The sequence below is a fragment of the Lactuca saligna genome, chromosome 5 (genome assembly GCF_052625555.1).
Source record: "Lactuca saligna cultivar CGN05327 chromosome 5, ASM5262555v1, whole genome shotgun sequence".
In the NCBI taxonomy this organism is placed as follows: Eukaryota; Viridiplantae; Streptophyta; class Magnoliopsida; order Asterales; family Asteraceae; genus Lactuca; species Lactuca saligna.
The window spans coordinates 312,495,432-312,518,444 of NC_136421.1; the positions used below are offsets into that span (position 1 = coordinate 312,495,432).

General features: G+C 36.6%; 1 protein-coding gene and 1 pseudogene across 1 annotated transcript; one reads left to right on the plus strand and one right to left on the minus strand.

Annotated features, from left to right (window-relative positions):
* The first annotated feature begins 1,564 nt into the window (after positions 1-1,564).
* On the plus strand, positions 1,565-2,103 carry LOC144998739 (cell wall / vacuolar inhibitor of fructosidase 1 pseudogene; annotated as a pseudogene).
* Positions 2,104-7,550: 5,447 nt separating this feature from the next.
* LOC145048613 (protein SPIRRIG-like) lies at positions 7,551-21,362 on the minus strand. Its single transcript, XM_078997151.1, has 18 exons — positions 20,766-21,362; positions 19,941-20,010; positions 19,771-19,856; positions 19,556-19,691; positions 19,389-19,445; positions 19,097-19,261; positions 18,814-19,005; positions 18,649-18,714; positions 18,445-18,559; positions 17,228-18,339; positions 16,434-17,133; positions 15,140-16,345; positions 13,391-15,041; positions 10,332-13,304; positions 9,958-10,251; positions 9,553-9,859; positions 9,321-9,467; positions 7,551-9,244 (listed from the first exon to the last, which is right to left on the minus strand). The coding sequence occupies exons 1-18, from the start codon at positions 20,933-20,935 to the stop codon at positions 8,057-8,059; spliced, it is 10,635 nt and encodes a 3,544-aa protein (XP_078853277.1). The 5' UTR covers positions 20,936-21,362; the 3' UTR covers positions 7,551-8,056.
* Between the last annotated feature and the right edge of the window lie 1,651 nt (positions 21,363-23,013).

The window sequence follows — 23,013 nt, forward strand, 5'->3', positions numbered from 1 at the left end:
GTTCAATTATCACTAAGTCTTAGTTTGTTATTTTTTATGACTAATGATATTCTAGATTCCTCAACAATCCTAATATCTACATCAAGATTTATCACGTAAGGAGCAATCAGGCAAGATCATATCGAAGGTAGGGTTCGTTTGGTATACAAAGTATACTGTTTGGAAATCTCAATCTTGCCCACACATCACCCCCGTAAGTTGATCAATCAGTATAACGACTTGGAATCACTGAGAAATCTTATGTATAGATTCATAATAACGATTATAAAAGTGAGGTAATCTAGTTGGAGAGAGAGAGAGAGAGAGAGATAAAGAGAGGGGGGAGAGAGAGAGAGAGAGAGAGAGAGAGAAAGAGAGGGGGAGAAGGAAGGAAGGATGGAGATAAGGTAATCTAGTTGGAGATAGTGTCGGTTGAAGGTCGTGATGGCAGACGGTGATGGCGGATGGTGATGGCAATCGGTGGTGATAGTTGTAGACGGTAGTGGTTGATTTTACCTTCCATTGTTGAAGGTTTGTACTTGAGTGTTTGTCTATGTTTGTGTTTTCTTGAGTATATATGTGCATATGTTTGTGTGTTTTGGAGAATAAAATCATAAAATATAATGTGTGTATTTGTTCATGAAGATGTTTGATCTTAACTATGTATTTGTGTACCCAAAGATGTTCTTGGGTGTTATGACAAACCCATATGGAGAGAGAGAGAGAGAGAGATAGAGAGAAAGAGAGAGGTGGGTGTGGTAATTTTTTTCTTTTTTCTTTTAAGAAATTAAATAAAAACAAAATGAAAAAAAAATAAAGTTACAGAAAAGGTCATTGTAGTATTTTATATATTTTAAATTTAGTCCAACGGTATATTTGTCATTTCATATATACTTAACCATTCTTATTAATGAAGTTAGTCAAAAAGACTAACTGCGCTTGATTTTGAAACCACAAGGAACACGGGTGTTACCACAATAAAAGATATCCTTAAGTTGCTACTTTTTGTAAATCACAATGATCATTTTTGAAATTTTGTAAAGATTAATTAAAATCAATGGGTAGAATAATAAATTGATTAAATCTATTTTCCAATGAAAGAGAGAATTTGTACATATTACAAAAATGATTGTTTTTAAATCGAGTATTTGGGTATACCCGAAATCCCATAGACATACCTTATATTCGAACTTTTGTAAAATCGGGTTAACTGAGTTCCCCAAAATTAGATACCCCAAACCCGAATAACCCGGCCTAATCTACCCGATTCAAAACGGGTTGAGCGGCTATTTCGAATATCGATTATTTTTTACGGGTCTATTTTTCATAATGGGTAATTATTCACCGACGCTAATTAAGTATGTGTATAAATATATGTTTTGTGATAGTGAGTATATTTTATAGAAAGTTTTTTAAAAATATATATATTCTATTAATGGTTAGAAAACATTAATGTGTTGCATATAATTAGTTAATAGTCATTTAATATCAACAAAAAATAATTCCATCATTTTTTGAATTATAAAGAAAATCTTCCTATAAATTGGTAATCATAAGCACAAAAATCATTAAACCATCACTCGTTTTTTCCTTTAACTCATCACGATGAACATGTCTCATGTCACCATTCTCTTTCTTGCTCTTTTTTTTCAAGAAACCTTATTTTCAGCCATGGCAGACAGACAGTTCATAGAAAACACATGCAAGGGCACACCCTCTAACAATTTATGCCTTTCTATTTTATTGGCAAACCCCAAGAGCCAAAATGCAGATTTAACAGGCTTAGCACTCATAGTTGTTGATGCGGTAAAAAACAAAGGTGTGAAAACCCTGCAACAGATCGATTCTCTCAAAAAGTCTATGCCGGAGTTAACACCGGCGTTGATGCAGTGTGGAGATGTGTATAAAATTGTAGTAGGTGTGAATGTGCCGTTAACGATTAATGCATTGAATCTTGGTAACCCTAAATTTGGTGAGGATGGAATGGCCGATACCACTACCGAATCACAGGCATGTGAGAGGAGTTTTCAGCAGCATGGTCAAACATCACCGTTGACAAATATGAACAAGGATATGGAAGATACGGCTAATGTAGCAAGGGCCATTATTAGAATGCTTTTATAAGTTTTGTTATAATGAAAAATAAAGTGATATGTTAATGAGTTTATTACAGGTTTTAACTTAATTATAGTTTTTTCAAACGCTTTTTATCAAAAACACAAAGTGCATTAAATCATTTACTTAATTCTATGGAAGATGTTGCTAATTTAGCTAGGAGCATTCCTAGGATGCTCTTAAAGTTTTAGTTAGTGACAGATAATTTTCTTTTGATGGTTTTATATTTTATGATTGTACGGTGTCATTAAATAATGTTTTCGTATGAAATTATTGTTTACGATTTTTGGAAAATTATATGTAAGATTTCATAAATGCTACATATGTGAAAAAGAAACCATTAAATATCTCTACTTTTGTTATACAATAATAAAATTATTATTAAATATAAGTTATTAAAAATAGTAACCGATTGCAATGTGAATTTTTTTTTATAGTCTATTGGTCTAAAAAATCATATTACTTTGAGAAAAAAACACCTTAAGATAAAAAGCTTGTTTTATAAAAACGGTTAATAATAAGCTTAAAATGCCAGAATTTAAGATCACGGAAACAAATGAATGATCATTTGTGTAAGAGAAATTTCCTATTTTTTTGTTTCTACAAATCTTCATACCCAATTAAATAGTGACATGTGTAACATTTAATGTTCAATTAATGAAATTTAATGATATTTTAGTATATTAATATGACACGTGTCATCATTTAATTGAGTACGAGGATTTGTTGGAAAGGGCGTGCGGGAAAGAGGTGAGGGAGGGGTTGCCGCAATCTCTCTCTTCCTCCTATTGGTTGGAATCCGAATTTTTTTCTTTTGTGACTTGACCGATTTTTAACGGTAGAAAATTAAAAAAATATTTTATTTCTTTTTTTGCTTTCAACACCTATATGCCAAAAAAAATTTAACATCTACAATATCGATGAATAGTCATACCCTTTAACCTTCAAATCCACACCTTTTTCTATCAATTTCTTTTTGCCTTCTTCAAAAAAAAGTTCAACAATCATCTCTTCCTCCTATTGGTTGGAATTCAAAAAAAAAAAAAATCTTTTGTGACTTGACAGATTTTTAACGGTAGAAAATTAAAAAAAAATATTTTTTTTTTTCTTTTTTTGCTTTCAACGGCTATATGCCAAAAAAAAATTAACATCTACAATATCGATGAATACTCATACCTTTTAACCTTCAAACCCACACCTTTTTCTATCAATTTCTCTTTACCTTCTTCAAAAAAAAGCTCGACAATCAAACCCCAATCTCTGTCTCTCTGATAGAAGGAAAAAAAAAAAAACCAACATTTCAAGTTCAAGCACCCCAACTCAAAACATTTTCACTATCGATTCATCACAAAGGGTTTATCGTCCCCAACTCAATGCTCCTATTTATATCCACTATAATTCCAATATCAAAATGTTAGGCAATATTACCCGATCCAAGTTCCAAATGTAACTCCTAACATGTTCTCAAACTTTGTTATTTTTCCCGATCAACATTCGCCTAATTAACCACAAACTAAAATCCCATTCTTTCAATCTCAAACCCAAACCCAGCCCCAATCCCAAACACAACCCTCTCGATCTCAACCATAATACAAAAACATCGCTGAGTTTGGTGAAGAGATTGTACGAGAAACTAAACCCACACCACCCCACAACGCCGCACAGGAAAAAAATGTGCAGGAGGTTGTTGCACAACCAAGAAGACAGAGACCGATACCATGGCTTTCACAAAGAAGAGTTAATTATGGTAAAATCTTGGGTTGACATTTCAAAGGATTCGACGACGGTCGACGAGAAACACACAACCGATGGATCTTGTTGGCTTCGCATTCTAGAGAGGTTTCGGGCGGAGATGGGAAAAGGTGACTAGTATTGTACCAATCATCAGTTGAATTCAAAGTTTCGAGATATAGCGAAGATCGTTTCAAAAATGAACGGGCTATACAACAACCTAAGAACCCAACGGAGTGTTGGGTTTTATTTAGAACCTAGTTTCAAAACTATAAATAATGGCAAATGGAAGACTTGAGTTTTATAATTAACATAAACAATTTAAGACCCACCAATGATCATCTTGATAGTACTAGAAAGATTTAAAGCACAACCATAGAAGAAATAAGAAACAACAATCTTTGATGAACTTTGGATCCTTTAAGGGAGGCAAGGAAGTTGATGGAGAAAGGTTGAACCCAAAAAGACACCAACAATGATCAATTTGATGCAATGCTAGTTGCAACTCTTAAGCTTGCAAGTAATACCAAATAATAATTTCAAGAGAGCAAAATAATGCAAGCAACTTATTCTTAATCCAAAATTATAAGAAAGGGGGAGAGAGAGAGAGAGAGAGAGAGAGAGAGAGAGATGTTTCGGCAATTGCAAGTAAGAAGTGAAAAACAAATGCAAGTCATATCCTCTTAAGCCATAAAGCCAAATCTGTAACCATTAGGTGTTTGCACTTTAAGACTACCATATCCCTATGTGATGAACGTGTCTCCCTAGGTTTAATTCTTTTAACTAAACAAATGAAGACACGATACTCTTCCTTTATAACCTAGCATTTTCGGTCATGATGTATAAAAAAGAAGAAATAGTTTAAATTTTATAAATCCAAGTTTATAAAATATAAACTTTGTCTTTTGCTAAAAGAAAAAAAGCTCACCTAGTCCAAAATGTTGTACATGACTTATTAATTCATATCTTATGAAATAATGTGTTACTTATATTATAAAATAATTATTTCCTTGAAATAAATATTTTTCCAATTTATTATAAGAGTTTATAAATATTATTTAAAATCAATTTCTAATAAATAATCAATTGTATCAAATTGTTGTTACTGTGACCCTTAGGATCATATGTTATTTAGCAATATTATTTTAATATGACTCTTGAGTATACTAGATCTTTCACAGAGAAGCGGCCAAGGAGATGAAGAAATACTTCAAGAAGCTTTGCATTTTTATCTAGAAGAAACGGGAAAGTCATTCACGTGACACGATTGTTGGAAAGTATTGATTAGAAGTCTTAGGTAGAAAAAATGCGAGCAAGAGTTTATACTTGGAGTACAACAATCAAAGCGAACGAAAACGGGCTCTAGTGGTTACACAACTTCCGTCGATGCTCGGGTAGGTCTAGATTTAAATGAGGTGGACGAACTTAAGCTAGAAGAAATTGTCCGACCGATGGGAAGGGACAAAGCAAAAAGGAAGGGAAATAAGACTTTTTCGGGTGCATCGGATTTCAGCATGGATGCGGACGAGATACAGAAATTATCGGAGACATTTGATCGATATAATCTTAATTTCGCTGAATGTTTAGCTTCCAACAAAGAAAAAGGAGTTCGCGGAGAAACAAGAAATGGATGATATGAGGTTCTTGATGGAAAACACCGATCATCTTTCGAGACCGTCTCTCAAGCTGGTTTTGAAGAAGAAAAATGAGAAGATTATGAAAAAAAATATTTTCCGTAGATCGTTATGTATTTTTACGATGTAGTTAGGTTTTTTCTGGTTATTTAAATCTTAGTTTTTTTATGTAATTTTATTATAATTAAAGAAGTGATTTTTAATTTTAATAAATTTTTGTGTTTATTAATCATTTAATATATATATATATATATATATATATATATATATATATATATATATATATATATATATATATATATATATATATATATATATGGAAAAGTGAATATACCCTTAAGGGTACATAAGGTTACGTACCCAAACCTGCCATAATATGTCGTTTTGTTTGATATATTCATTATAATGTTCTTTAACTTCAATTCTTAACTTGATTTACAATTAAGATTTTCGAAATTTCACTATTATCTTTCCCTAACATCACATCTTTTTGTCAAACACTTACTAGGCTATATATATTATAGTTGAAAATAAAAATTATGTAAGAGGGAGATAAATGTGAAATTTATAAAAATCTTGAAAGTAAATCAAGTTATAAGTTGAATTATAAGAACATTTGACAATTATAATGTATATATATAATACAAACTGAAATAGTATTATGTGTTTGGGTACGTAAGCATATATACCCTTAAGGGTATATTCACTTTTTCCATATATATATATATATATATATATATATATATATATATATATATATATATATATATATATATATATATATATATATATATATATATAGGGTAAAGTGAATATACCTAACAACCTTATATAAGCTTAGGTACCTAACCACATCATACTACATAATTTTGTATCATATTTGCATTGTAACCACCCAAAGTTCTTAAAATTCAACCTCATAACTTGATTGCTTCCAAAATCTTTGGACTTTCACCATTATCTTCCTTCAAATGACGTCTTTTTATCGGAGACCCCCTGGTGGGCTTCATATATTGCGTTACAAATCAAATGGTATAGGAAGAATATGATGGTGAATGTCTGAAAATCTTGGAAGTAAATCAAGTTAAGAGTTGAAGTTTAAGAACCTTAGACGATTGCAATGGAAATACAATGCAAAACAATGTAGTATAATGTGGTTAGGTACCTAAGCTTATATAAGGTTGTTAGGTATATTCACTTTTCCCATATATATATATCATCAAAATCAATTATTATTATTATTATTTTAAAGAGTGAAGGAAACTCCCTGTACACACCCTAGCTTTTGGTGAAGGAAATGATGACGTAGCAGAGAAAAAATGAGAAGAGTGTTCCACATACCCTCCAGCCTTACTCACTTAACTCGTTGTTAGTTGAGGTGACATTCTTATGATGTCACATACAGATGTATCAATATTTGTTAACATCACATTTTGGTATGAAAATCAAAAAATAAATAAATAAAATATAGTGACTTTCGTGATAAATATTGTGACCATGTCAATAATAATGTCTAAGCAATTCGTATGTACAACCCTTTATGCATATTAGACTAGATTAGACTTTTTGGACCAATTTGACAGGTCTGTTTTGATCATGATGGGTCTATATTGGCCTGATCCATTGTGTTCCATTTTCATTTCCACCTATATAAAAACATACTTACACATTTACAGCCACCAAGAAGAATTAATATGGAAATTTCTCATGGCTCTCAACCTATTAACTTCTTTGTATCGTCCACTCTAAGGAAAACTCGACCGCATGCAGGAAAACTGCTCATGGCTCTCAACACTATTAAATTTTCTTTTTGGTCATTCATCTTTTAACAATATTTAATATAAACTAGTAAGCAATTTTTTTTGGTTCTCATTATATCATTGGCGTCCACATGCAGTATGCCATCTAATATCATAGAATTTGTTCATTTATATTTATCACTAGCATAGCTTCCACAGTTCCTTTATGAGATCCAATATGCCAAGAAGCGAGGACCCAAAAAATAAAATATATGGTGGGGCTATTGAAAGTAAGTGACCCAAATAATATTTAAAAAGACGAAACGTAGAGGAGTTATAATAAAAAGGGGCCTGAACTCAAATCTTGAATTTGACTACTATAACAAATCATATTTGTGTGAATGCATATTCATATTCTTACAAATGGAACAAAAAATGAGAGAGTTAAAAACACAACAGAACCGAACCCCGTAAAAACCCCAGACCAAAATAGGGGGTAACAGTGCACTACAGTTACAGTTCCTCCCCTTTACTTACTGTTTGTTTCACAACTCTATACAAATATCCAAATATAACATCCATCCATCCATCCATATATAAATCTAAAACCTCAACCCATTCTTCTTCTATGTACACCAAAACATTCCCTCCCAGCTTCATAAAAACACAAAAAAAAAAAAAAAAAAAAAAAAAAACAATTCCAGCCACCAAAACTTACCATCACTCTCCCAAGTCTTAGGGTCAGCCCTTTCGTGTTAGGTGGACGGATGTAGAACCAATCTCATTTTTTTTCCTTTCCTTTCTAAATAAACATGATTACAATTTACCTAAAAAAAAAAAAAAAAAAAAACCCAAATCTCACCCCCTTCTGATAGAATTCCTCAAGCTTTCATCGGGCAACGTCCACGAAATCAAATGTCCGCCCGAATCACCGCTCAAAAGCTGCTTCAAGTCCCCGGTCAGATGAAGAGCAGTGACCGAATGTTTATGCCCCCTCAAAACCTTCCTCAAAACCAAAGTATACTCAGGCACCTTCTCAAGCCCAAACCCAAACGACAAATTCGTAGCAAAATGTTTACTGTGTGGCGTCTCGAAAACCTCACTCGAGTTATGAACCATTTGCCACACTTTCACAGCACCACTCTGATGCCCCGATACGAACCAATTCGTCTCCTGCCAATCAGAAAACGTACACGTCGTGACCGACACGATGAAATCCGACGGGAGCTGCGAAGTGTTCACCACCGCGAGACAGTCCCCGTTCACGCTCCACACCGCCAGCATGATTCCCGCGGCGGTCACGATGTCGCCGGTTAATTCGTTCATGTAAATGGCGGAAACCGGAGAGGAGAATTCCGGAAGCTGGCGGATGAAAACCAACGAGCTTAAATCCCATATGATGACTGAACAATCATCTGAACCGCTTAAGATCACCATGTAAGGTTGGCAGATGTGGAGACACGTGATTTTGCTTGTATGAGCGGAGAGAGATTTTTCAAGGTGTAAGCTTCGCGGTGCGCGGAACCCGGGGTGGGTCCCAACTCGCCAAACGGAGACGAGACCGTCGTCCGCACCGGTGACGAGGACCTGACCGTCATGGCTCGCGCTCGCGCACCGGATCTGGTTCCCGCCGTGGAGGTTTTCGTGGGTTGAAAGAAGCTTGTCTTGGTCGTAGCTTATGTATCTTAGACTGCGGTCTGGGAACCCCCACGCGACATAGTTGGCGTATGTTCTTGGTTTTAGGAGGTTGTTGGGGCCCACCATGAGGATTTTGTCGTTGGAAGTCACGATTTGGGCTATGGAGGATGCAGATTTACGGATTTCGTGTGGGACCAGGTAGTTGGAGTGTTTGAGAGGGTTGATAGGGGGTTTTCGGTCTTTTTTCCTTTTCACGTGGGCCCGTTGGAAGATTTGTTTTGGTGTTTGACCGAAGTGGTTGATTTGTGCTAGAATGGAGGCTTTCATTGCGGGTTCTGTGACCGCGTCGATGTCGACGCTTCCTTCATACGTGTAATGGTAGAATACATTCACCGCTTCCTCAGCCGCCTGTCAGAACAGAAGGGCAATTTAGGAAACACGAAAATGTTGATAATTGATATTTGGGGTGAAAATTACTACTGACCTTTCCTCGTTGTTTATAACCAAAGATAAGGTCGATCCAGTGATGTAGATTCTCTGAAACGTAATCAGATTCGAGAGCTTCTCTATGCTTTCTGATGAACTCTCGAGCACTACCTTTGGCCCAAGGAGGCAACACAACATCTCCAACCTAAAAAATAAAAACATCAAATTATGCAAAAGCTATTTATGATTTGGAAATATACATACATATAAAATTGGAAAAGGAGACGGACCTTTTCTCCAGACTGTTTTTCTCCGAGGTCAAGATCAAATCTGTTTTCAAGAAACTCTGGCATGTAAAAGAATTCAGGGATAAGTTCTTTTACATCTGAAGTGTTGCCTCTTCCAGCTGCACTTGACCATGTATCTTTTACACTATTGAAAAGACGGTCAGCATGGTCAAACTGACCCCCCTGCAGCTTTTGATTCTCTGTGCTGAATGGTGGCAACCGTAAAAGATAGAAAAGAACAATCCCAGCACTTGAATAATGAGATCCATAATGGAATTTTGGGATTTCTGGATCATCCCAGCTTTCATATCTGACAAAAAGATTACAAATTGACTGATAAACCCAATTACCCGGAAAAAAAAAAAAAACCCAACTAGATGGATATTATAAAGTAGAACAAAATCCAACCTTTTCTTGAATTCATCTTCTCCCTCTTCTGTTTGACATCCCATGGGTTTGTCAAGTTTCCGGAATGATTTTTCATCAGTTAGGTCAAGATTTTCGCTTTCATAATCCGATAGAACCCAAGGGAAGACAGGATACTGGGTAAGATCACTGTACCCACGACCCGCGAGTGTGTTGAGATGCATCAAGTACTGGAAATTACTAATTTCTCCATTCTGCCATCTCTTGCAGAAAGATTTTGCCATAATCTTGAACGCACTTTCTTGTTTTGCTACTCCTGATATCGTTGTGTCCAACCTATCAAGTAAACAAATGTTGTTATCAATGATTGTAAAAACAATGATAGAAAATAAATAAATAAATAAGAGAGATCTTACATGCTGTTCCTGGGAAGATTCATGGCAGACAAGTTCTTATAAACTTCTTCCCTTTCCTTTTTATGAAAAACCAGAAGATCATTACATCCATCCATGCTAAATATCTCAACAGCAACAGGACGAAGCTGGTAATCGCGTTTCAAGATTTCATGAACACTATTAAGCTTCCACATTCGCCACAAATGAGGCACATTCCCACTGTTTGTCACTTTCTCCTTCCCCCATGCTCCACCATTGTAGGCCCATGCCCTACCCCCAGTATGTGCTTTAACAGCCCATGAAGAAGTCAACTTTGACTGGGAGTCCATACTAACAGAGAAATCCTTTGTTACACCTAAAGCCTGATCAATAACCGAAAGCTCATCTTCACATTCTTTCTCACAGATGCAACCTGACTTATCAATGTAGAAATTCTCTATCACATACAAACAAAGCTCCCCGATAAGAAAGATCCCATCATGTTTATCAAGACCCACAACTCTTTCACAATTGTATCTGAATTTTATTTTTTCTGTGTGTTCAAGATAAGGCCGGATTAAATACTCCCCGTTGTTACTCGATTCTTTATCCACTTTATCTTCCGTTCCTTTAACCTCATCGAATCTCATTGAAGCAGACTTCTTAGGAGAACTCACAACTGATTTTTCTTGAATGCTCTCTGACAACGGTACGGTTGCTGAGCTGGACTTCATGCTAAATTCAGCAGCAGAATGAAGACTATCATCATTAATGCTACTATCCTGATCGTTATTCCAGCCCACCCGAATCGGATTCTCATCTTTCCCACCTTCCGATTCCTTAAAAACAGAATCTTCATACATTTCGTCACTACAAGATTCCTGTTTTCCATCGTTCAGTAAAAGATTAGAGAAAGGACCGGAATCGGAATCGAAATCACCGATGTCGTTTCCGGTCATCTCTTTAGAAGGCTCTTCAAATTCAAACTTCCCGTTTAAAATGCTCTGCACAGTATCATATTTCAGCTTGCAACGTTCCAATTTCTTCCTCATTCTATACGGGCCTTCAATGGGGCAAAGCTGCCATTCGAGTTCTTGGCTTGAAAAGGATTTGGGCATTGAGAATATCCCTTGTTCGTGTATGAGTTGTTGAAGATGTGTTTGCCACTCACTTTCAGCATGGAGCACCCATCCATACTTATCTTGTCGAACAACTCTAAGCTCAGTAGACATTGCATCACGAACCAGTTCAAGAGCAATTCTCCTTTCATTGAGTTGCTCCCAATGTCTTTGGTCCAATTTCATTGAATCCCTCGACTTTCTACCAATCTCTTTCTTTCGTCTACCATCCATACCTTTGATTCGAACACCCGGGAACTTAACCGATCCAGCAACATACTGAACCCACATGATTGCAGCACATTGTTCCAAGGTTTTATTAACAATCAGTTCAGACATATGAAGCCAGTCAAAGAAGATAGAAAGGCTTCCAGTAAGTAGCAAATCAAACCCACCATGTAATATATCCAAAACCGGTCCTTGGTTGGGTTTGGAGACAAGAAGATCCTCAAGTGCAGCTCTTCTGTGAACAAGAAGATGTTTCAGGATGTCAACTGCTAAGCTCTGTGCATTCGGTCTTTGATCATGTAGAAGCGAGATCAGGTTTATACAAAGACAGCAGATTAGATCGGTGTCAAGATTACTCGGGCAAAAGATGATTCTGCTATGAGCAATGAGCAACTGTAGAACAGTGCATATATCTATCACTCCATCTTCTTCTGACACATGTGGGACCAACCTTTTCTTGGATTCGATTTGCAAACCGAGTCGTGAAAGAAACTCATCTTCTCCAACTGATATCAAGAAAGAAGGAAGGAAACAGTACATGGTGATTCGATTCATGTTTTTGAAAACCGAGTGTACGTATGCATCGAGTTGTTTTGTTCCTCTTGTGATGGATAAAATCCCTTTTCCAACCGGAGGTGCTTGTTCGACTCTGCCATCTTTATTTGCCAGCTGTAACATGGACAACAGGAATTCAAGTGTTTTCAATACAGCAGCAGGCTGAGGGAAAGCACCCATGTATACACGGTCAACTATCATGTAACACAACGCGTCTAGATTCAATGACCATCGGTTTTTATCGAGTTTTTTCTCGTCTTCTTCATCATCACGTAAGAGGCGTCTTTCTAGAAAGTTCATGAGTCTTGTGAGGCATAAACCTTGGAATACCAAAACGGTTTCCGCATCCACATATAAAGGAACAGTTTCCAGAATGCTTTCGATGACAGGTGTCGCTTTTACGTTCTCGGTTACAAAATCAGCAAGAACTTCTGAAATGAAGTCTAGAACAGCGGTTGCTCCAACAGAACACGGGCCACCACCATAACCGGAGTCATCCACATCAAGAAGCAGCTTTGGATGGACAGTGAAAATTGTGTTTGAAATGTTTGGGATTTGTGGGGACCATCTAAAGTCTGGAGTTGAATCGAATTCAGTGAGGGATAAAGAGGAGGAGTCCATGGAAGGAGAGGCGAGTGGTTGATATTGAGATTTTAAGTCATTGGAGCTTCCAAGCCAAGATGGCAAACCAAGAACCTGTGATGGAGAGTTGAGTGACTGAAACCTGGAAGTGGATCTTTCAGATAAGATTGGAGAATCGTATATGCTTAAAGATGGTGAGCCTGGTGAACCAGTTGGGTGAACAGAGACTGGAGTGATTTTCAGATCATGGAAATTGAACTGCTTGCTGTCGATAACAGACGGCTGATCGACTGGTTCGGAATCTGAAATCGGAATCTGTGATTCCAAGGTCATGATAGGCTCTGTTTTATTTCCAATTCCATCCATATTGTCTGCAACAGCAGGAACATCTTCAGAGCTTGCACTCACTGGAGGGAAGCTTCTCATGCTGATGGAAGTCTTAACAGAGCCTTCCGCCTCTTCACCATCATTTATGTTTTTCTCTTCTGCCTTTATCGACATCTCTTTTGCCATCATCACACCATGAGCAGCCCTAAAAAAACAAATAAAAATAAATTAGCAGACTAAGAAAAAAAAATCTTTACCAGACAAACAGGAAGGAGAAAAAAAGTATATGACCTGACACAGGAGAAATAAAGATCCACACAGCTCTCAATGAATTCAGCTCGTCTACATACAGCAGAAAAAGCGGGACACATTTTGGCTAAATCCACCATGAATCTAAGAACAGATGCTGTAGCAGCAGGAGCAGAAGCTTCTCCACCCATAAGACGTGCTGCATAAGTTTTGTGCATCAGAGCTTCACCCTGAAGCTCTCCAGTCATTTCTGCATTTCCTTCCACAAGATCTGCAACAAGCCCACCACCAACCTGATTCAGATTCCCACTTCCGTAAGCCAGCATTGTCTGGGCAGACAACCTGTCAAATGTCGATTTCGCCATTGCAATTACAGAATCCAAAAGCTCTAAGAAGTTTAGTTGTACATTACTTCCATCACTCGGCATAAGGGCGTGAAAGTCCAGCATGCGAACTTCAGGTAATCTTGGATACACGGGCTTCCCGAATATCAGACAAAACAAGACGTAATATATATCAGGGGAATCATAGAAACTAGGGAGCACCCTCATTAGACCTTGATACCCTCCACTTGTTCTGAATTTGAGGGCAAAAGTAGGAGAAGAGGTGAGACACACACCAAGAAGAGTCATGACCCATTTCATACTCGTAGGGTGAACAGCTTCATCAAGAAAATAAGTCACCAACTTTGAAGACACGATCTTATGCCATTGTTCAAGAAGCTCTTCTGATGAGATTGTGACCAAGAGATCGATTAACATCTCAAGCAGCATGTTTCTAACAATAATATGCTTCCCCATTGCTTCTCTTGATATCTCACTCCGGGATGACAGTTCAGGGGGGTCAAAAGTCATAATCACAAACCTTACAACATGTTCCAGTTCAGAAATGACGAATCCATCCTCCAAGATGACTCCTAAAAGGACAACCAGTTTTTCCAGTACAGGAACCTCAACATCACCTCTTTGGAGAGTTACAAGGAGATGTTGAACAAGGTTTATTCTACGCAAAATGGTGAGATTATGATTCCTGTACCAATGCATTGAAACAAGATTTTCAAGAAATCCAAGAAGAGAAATCTGTATTGGAACTTCAGCTGCTACCCATACAGTCCAGTCAAGCAACACATGCTCAACCATATCTGCATTTGAAAGAACTATGCAATTTGATGTTTCAGGAGGAATGTCATTATCATCGAGTTCAGACATACGGCTGAAGCTATCTTTTTGTAAAGAAAAATCATCCATATCCTCATGAGAACTAGCTGAAGAAACTTCATCACGGAACTTGGATGATGACAGGTTAAGGTCATCAAATTCATTCAGGGTTGCTGAAGGTGACAGATTATGCTGAGTTTCTTCCAACTTTTTGGGTTCAGGAAACGAAGCCTCACAAGCAGCAATTTGGAAAAAGATCTCAAGCGAACGCATATCAAACAGAGACATTCTGGAATGTAAAAAGAGAGCTAGCAAATGATACCCTCTACATGCTTGCATGTCTCTAACATTTTGTGGATTTTGATTAAGTGCACAAGCAAGGAGAGTCAATGCCATTTGCAGCATGTCACTGGTTTCTGCTACTTCAACAAGAGCTAACACAACAGATATTCCACCAATGGGACGCACGGTTTCACCGATTACACAATGCTTACAGACATAAACATCTCCATGAAGACGTCCAAACCGTGGTATGCCTGCATGGAAAATTTAAAAAAAAAAGATTCTAGTTCAGAAAAGAAACAGCCCCAAAAGGTGTAAAATAAAAAAATATGCATGTTAAAAAGAAGTTGACCTCCAATAGGAGAAGCAGCAGCTGACAGGGGATCAACTAAATTGAGCATAGACAAAGTTCCGGAAGCTGGAAAGGCTTCTGTTGATGTTCCATCAAATGCAAATATGAGTTTCCTTCCAGAGAGCTGTAGGGCAAGGTTCCCTAATCTTTCAAAATCCCAAACCATTCCACTACGATCTGTCTTAGAGCTTCCTTGCTTATTAGCACTCTCAGGCCTCTGAATGTTGGAAACCAATGCCAAATCGGTTTCTAAAGTGTCTAAAATGGCCATACTACCCCCACGACAAGCCTGGCTAGGGACAAACTGGAGAAGATTTGTGTCTTGAAAAAGTCCCCTATACCCTCGGCCCAAAATATACATAAAATATATGGAACCAGGTGTCAATACTTCTTCAAACAGATAGCAAGATCGTAGCTTCCATGACAAATCACTGACCCTTGAGAAGGTTATTGGTGTCCCAATTGTTACCTGTAGAGACTTTCCAGCAGGAGAGAGGGAATACCCTAGTCTCCCTGTGTGTCTAAGCTTCCCATTAAGATACACATATGCAACACTGGCTTGAAATAGTCCAGCCAAAGCATTTGGTTTGCTGTGTACCACTGCAAGGTGATGCCATTGGTCTTCATTAACATCTAACCCTGAAAAAGACAATGAAGATGAATTGCTGGTTGAAAGGGTTAATATTCCATCTTCTTGAAGACAGATCTCTGCATAAAATGTATCACCACCATCTGTTGCACCAACTGAGAACAACCGTAGAACTTGTGGGCCCATGGTACTTGTATTCCTTTTGGAAAATACGGTATTGGAAGATTCAACATCTTTTGAATTTGATTTCAGGAAATTGTGATGTTGAAACCAACAAACAAATGAATAGCCTGCAGCAGGGGGCCATGATCTTTCTCCTAATGACACGTGAATCGATGCATATCCGATCTTTCTCATGTCCATTTCTATAAATGGTGCAAGGGGAACGTTTTCTGAAGCTGTATCTTGCATCACAACTATTCTTTCCATCATATCAACAAGAATATGACCAGGATTCCTCTGTCTCATTTGCAGTAGACATCTGATAATCATTCTAAGTTCTGCTGTTGATAACCTGTAAGCCCCGAGTACTTGAATAATCTTTAAAGCATGGGAAAGTAGAGAGGATGAACCCGAAAGAAAAGGATATATAGTCTCCAAAAGAAGCTCCACACAACCTGAAAAAAAAAAACACATAGCAAAGATAAGATACGGATTGTTTCTTCTAACAGCTTCTAAAACATGTAGGGAGAGTTAATTACTTACCAGCAGATGTTAGGTTTTCTTGATTAAAAGGTCCAGCTGAAGCAAGCTCTTCGATAAGTTTCAGCAACTCCAGCTGTAATTTTGGAGTAAAGAGCAACAATGAACGAATGAGGACCTTCAAAGCACCAGCATTATATATCCGCTCTTTATCAGGAAGAAACAAGCCTGATTGAGTAATGACAGAAAAAGCAGAAGAAGAATTTGCAAGAGCATTTGATGATGTGGCAGTTTCTGGTGTTGAAAATGGCGGGAGTATAATCTCAAGTGCAAGTTCAAGGAGCAACTGAATTACTTGTCTTTCACACTCCACACATATCAAACCAGACTCGGATAAAAGATCATAGAAAGTGTGTGAAGACAGAATTGTGTTTAACTTTTCCCTGTTGACAGCATTATTGCACACACCAGCTGTTGTTACACGCAATAAATATGTGAAAACTTTCATGCAAACTGGTAGAAGAGATGGCTCAATCAGCCCTTTATCTCCCTGGAAACTATGAAGTGTTGTTAGGAGAAGAGAAAACCCAGTGGATTCACCAAATACTCTCTGAGCAGAACTGTTGGCTCCTAAAACCCTCCATAAAGCTCCAAAAACATCACATTTTGCATCATATTGAAGGCGATATTGAGATCCCAAAGAACTGGTAACCATCCCACTCTTTGATACTTCAACCAGCATGCTCAGTTCCTCTGAATGAACCTAATTGATATACAACTTTTGGTCAACAAGAAACCTAACAAAAGATTAAAGGTTGGAAAAGTATGCAAAAAGATTAGATTTAGATTTAGCCTACCTGTGAAGAATCTTCAATGATTAAACATGATATGACACGAAGGACACCTGGACGATGGATATCAGACACCAAAAATGGTAGAGCAGTAGTTACACCATTAGCAGCCCGGAATGTTACTTGATTCTGTTCTGCTTTCTTCAGTAAATAGAACAAACAATTCCAAGAAGCTGAGATTGTGCCTTCTGCTTCAAAAAGTGAGAGCTTTCCAGAACCAGAACCCAATAATCTTGGAGATGAAATAATTGCATCTTTACTGTGTAAATGTTTCTTGAAGCTGCTGGAGTTTGACTTTTTTTCCAGGTCATCAGTGTTACCATTGTGTTGCTCTGGACCCAATAGAAACTTGTGCTGTTTGAGATCATCCAATAAAACTTCCAGCACGCCAACTTCTCGCAATACCCTTTTGTACTGTTGATCAAAGGATAATAGCTTTATAAAGAATGATAGGATCGTGTGCTTCAATTCAGATGATATGTGTTGTTGCAATAAACAGCAAAGTGCTAGCAGTTCTTGTTCAGGTATGCAGTTAACAACAGTCACTGCGTATTCAAGAATCTTAAGGATGATTTCTTGTAAAGAAGGAGGGAAGCCACCCATGTTCAGGATCAACAAGGGCACTGTTCGTAACTGCTGACACAGCATGTAGTTCTCAAGATGACTTGAGAAAATCTTAAACATTCTGTTTAGCACTTCAGCCTGAAGCTCCCTGCTGTCTGCTTTGAGAAAAATGTCTTGTAACACTTGTATGGCGTCAATATCTTTGACTTTATAATTGTCCTTTTCCCACCCATCATCTGGAAACCGATCAGAAGACGATGTTTGTTTACTGCGATTACCCTTTGACCCGGTCAACGCTGTGTCGGGTGGACCCGTTTGAGCTAGATTGACAAGAACATCCAGCAATCTAGACAGAGTGGGTGAGAGGCCTTCTGATGAGGTGTCACCCCTTCCCTTTACATCTTGCATTTCTGAGTCACTAGTTCTCATTGACTCTTCTGAAGGAGAAATGTGTTCAAAGTCCTGAACTTTTGAAAGAACTAATGCAAACTGAACAAGGTATTGGTATCCATGAGCATTACGAACATCCTCCCTCAGTCTGATATCACCAGCCTCTACAGAAGCCATGGTAAAACTGTTAAATTCAGTGCTGAATGAACTTTTTATAAATAATACTGTAGTAATCAATGTCCAAGAAGGAATCAGAGGAAGCAACTGACCAGGTCTATATGACAATTCTATGCATTCAAGCAACAAGTCCACAATTCCCATTGTATATGCAGGGTCTCCAGTTTCAGGCTTGAAGTCCCTCACAGCAATTAGCAGTACTTTTATCTGCATTTAATTTATAACTTTATCAGAAATTTCATACGCTATGATGATCTTGAAGGGTGGCTGCTGGACTATAGAAATGAGATCATTACCAGCTGATGCCTCCTTATGTACTTGGTGGTGCTTCCATTGTCATTAGCCATAAGAAGACCAAGTATCTGGATAACAGAATAAGATGAAGAACAGTTACACTTCCTCTTACATAACATCTGTCAGCATATAAACAGCTACACTAAGTGATAAGGTTGAAATGTCACCTGCATTGCATGTCTATGGAGCTGAATACTGTGCAAGGGTACAAGACCTTCCTTATATCTTGAAAATAAAATTAAAGATCCATTGGCAACCATCTCAAAGAGTAATTGAAGTGACTTGTCTTCGATTAAACTCTGAGCAGCTGCAGGATGGCTTGCCAATGCCTTCATAATATGCACAACACTGCCTTCTACCTTCAAAGATAAAAGCAAGCATTAGCAAAAGAGTGGGTGAAAACTCAAAAAGATATCTGCAAAAGTGATGACACATATGGATATGGTATACCTCAAGGCGTCTATCTGGACCTGGGCTATCCATGACTTCTGGTTCCTCTTCAATGGATGTTACCTTTTGCCTTGTATTTCTTCCATCAGGACCCAAAAGGGCATTCAGAATATAAATCAGACAACATAAGATCCCAGAATCAAGGAGAGATTGTTTATCAATAGGCTGCCAACAACATAAACGGGTGGGTCCATTATTTAAAATAAAGATTTACACCAAAAATCCAAAGAAGATAAGAGAGATTTTATAGACTGTTATGCAACTAAAAGAAATTATTAGGTCAAGAATGTACCCCAGATACAAGAAATTCCACTGCCTGCAAAAGATTTGAACCAGGCTGAATTCCATCCTACAGAGATAGAGACAGAAATATTAATGAATATTGAAAATGCTGATAACTCGATTTAAGTGAAAGTAAGAAAGAGATATAGGAGACAAAGAGAAGGATTTGAAAGAGACCTCTGTGACCTCCAAAAAATAGCCCATCAAACTTTCAATCTCTAAAAGGCGTGCTTTGTTACTCAATTTAAGCTTTTCGATATCTGTAACAAATGCTCTACCAACCACAAAAGAAAATATGTGTGTCTCTACTAACCTGCAAACAAAGAGACATGTGTAAATGGAGTAGAGAATATAAAGAGAAGATGAAAGGACAAGTGAAGTGGTTGTCATACATGGTAATCAATTGTGCTACATTAGAATGTTGCTTTACAAATCTACAAAAGACATCGATTGTCATATTTAAGGCCTTTTCTTTTTCCTGCATAAACATTATAAAATTCATAAGCCTGGTCAACAGTGTCTACAAATAGCCAAAAAAAAAAAGTAAATTCTGTGCATTAACCTTCTCCGAAGATGACGAACGGAACTCTTCCCAATGTCTCTTGAAGTCCAATTCCAGTTCATATTTGTCTCTGAGATACAAGGCGATAAATGTAAATCATGACCTTTCATCCTTTCTTATAATGGAAATTTTACAGTCTTATTCCTTTTATAGAAGAGATCTAAAACTGAGATCTCAAAAGCCAGAATTGTAGAGGAAACAGTAAAAGTTGCTTTATAAGACGTGACTTATTATGAAAAAGAGCTTCATTTATTATAAGTGACCACTCGTACATCAAAGAAGAATTAGAAGCAATAGAATGAGAACTATAGTAACCTTATTTAAGTAGCATAAACTATAAGTACAACAGTCCTATATCCCAAACCTTGTATTATAATTATCAGAATCTTGTAATAACAGAGGATTGTGATCAGTAATTCAATCTACAGGTGGTGACGAATAGCTGGAATCTATCTATTCTTTGGGAAATAGACTACAAACTACATAGATTAACTATTATAACCAGCAATTGCCTATCAGATTATATGTTGTGTAGCAAGTATCATCAGCCTTTTCAGATCCCAATAACAGGATAAAAGGATTCAGCAACTTAAAGCTCAGGTCTATCTCTTAAACCCTAGATCATTCCAATTAGAAGACTTCCTGCAAACCCTGTACATTTAGTAAATCTTAAGCCCTGCTACTTCAAGTTCTTGGCAACTTGACGATATCATTTTATTGTAAGAAAATAAAAAAGAAAGAAAGAAAGCAGCTGTTTACATGATCAGCGAGAATCAATTTGCACATCAATATCTTTGAAGCCAGAAAAAATAAAAGAACCCTGACCTTGAAGAAGAAGACGAGAAGTAATTTGGTGATGATGAAGTAGCATTGTTATTATTATCAGGATAGAAAGGTGATAGGGAGGTGGATGATGATGGAGAAGATGCAGCAGATGCAGGCGCTGTCAACCCGACCTTTTCTTTAAAGTCTTTAAGCAATGATACCCATTTCATTGTTTTAATCACCTCTCATCCGCCGGAAAAGGAAATAAACAGCCGCTCAATTTAACGGCAACCCGGATCCGATTACAACCCTTTAACTTAGGAGGATCTCCGAGCTGATATAACCCCAAAAATCCTCCGTCAAATAGTTTCAACAGAAATTGATGAAAAAAATAACACAAAGTCAGCTGATCGGACGAAGTCAATTAGGGTTTCGATTTGGAACAAGAAAAATATATGTAAAAAGATCTGAGAATATAATCTTCAACGAGAATGCTGATCTGTCTGCATCCTCGTATTACAATGTCCTCTTTTTAATTTTTGTGCCCTAGCACCCGATATCTAATTGTCGCTGGACGGCAAGTCGTCGTTTGTTTCTCGCTCTGCAATTTTCTCTTTCTCTCTCTGAAACTTTCTTCCTTTCACAAACAAACTGCTAAACCCTTTGCTTTTCTTCTTCATCTTCTTCCTTAATATTTTTCAAAGGGGGAAAATCCCTTTAGCCCTTATACTATAAAACAATGACAATTGAGTCCCTGTACTGTCATTTCACCCAAAGGAACCCACGTAGTCACGAATTAACTGAAAAATTAATTGTTTAATAAAAATATAGCCCATAGTTAAAATAAAAAGTGAGTTGGTACCTAAAAAAACTAGTTAATAAAAAATAACGTTTGGTAAAATTATCTGAAAGATATCAAATGACATAAAAGAGCATTTACAAAAATATGTTTCTATAATTAATTAAGATTTATATTGAAAAAAAAAATAAAAAATAAAAAAACTCCTAAGAAAATTATCTAAATTGCTATTAAAAAGATAGTTTATAAACTACTTTTTGAATTGTCAAACACGACCACTTAAATAACTCGAAAAATAAACTAGTTGTGGTATGTCAAACACAACCTAAGATGATGTTTGTTTTTTAATAAGTAAAATATATGCGCTCTTTTTTAATGTTTGCAAAAGAATATATTGACTATAGGTACTAAAGAATATTATTTGTTTTTTAAAGCTTGTAGGCTAAATTCTAAATTTTATTATCTAAATAAATTACAAATCAGAATAAAACATCATTCATCAACATTACTACCACTCTTAGAATCTTCGAAATCATGATATTCTAAAAATTAAAATTAAAATTAAAATCATTTTAAAATTTAAGCAAAACCAACCGATAATAAGAAACATTCAAAAAACAAACAACAAACAAATTGTAAAAGAAAATTTGAAAAATAAAACACTTTAAAAATTAGATGTTATAAATATTTCCAACTTTAAAAGCTACTTTTTACATATTCAACAAAAATATGACATCAATGTTTTGTGTCTTTTGTTTTTTGAAAAAAACAAAAGTTTTTTTTCATAAATATATGTCTTTATATAGACATAAGTTGTGAAAAAACATGACTTAGGTTTTATTGTATAAAAAATGTGGTAGGTTAAAGTTTACGGCGAGGTTGAGCCAAATTAAACTCACACAATCAAGTATTCGACTATTTTGATCAAGGTCAATATTAATAATCCAATAACTTTATAAAAAAGTTAGTTCATATGATTTTTTGTTTTTATAATTTTTTGACTTATGTAGTGTTTGATGCATATTGTCACCAAAAATATCAACTAAGGGTCTTTGTGACTCTCATTACTTTATTATATCATTGTTTGTCCCATCTCCATTTAAGCACCAACCTTTATTTAACGGATAAGACCCTCACCTACCATCTTGTTATCATCTCATCCATCCCCGTCACCATTACCTCCGATTTATTTCCCCTCATCACCCCCCCTCCCAATCCCCACCCTCACCCCACCCACATCGATATAAAAACAACAATAAATTTTATCGCTTCGATTTAACCTAACACGGGCCCTAATCACTCCGCGATTTTAAAGTTTGAAAATTTTTCTTTTGTTGGGAATTTATGGTTTTATACAATAATAGAAACCTCCATATCTAAATTAAAAACAACTGGAACGATAAACAAAACCCATGGTTAATCCTTATTTGCCAGGGAACCATTTTGAGGTTATATATGCATGGTTAATCCTCATTTGACATGGAACCATTAATGTGAGTTTCTTTGGTC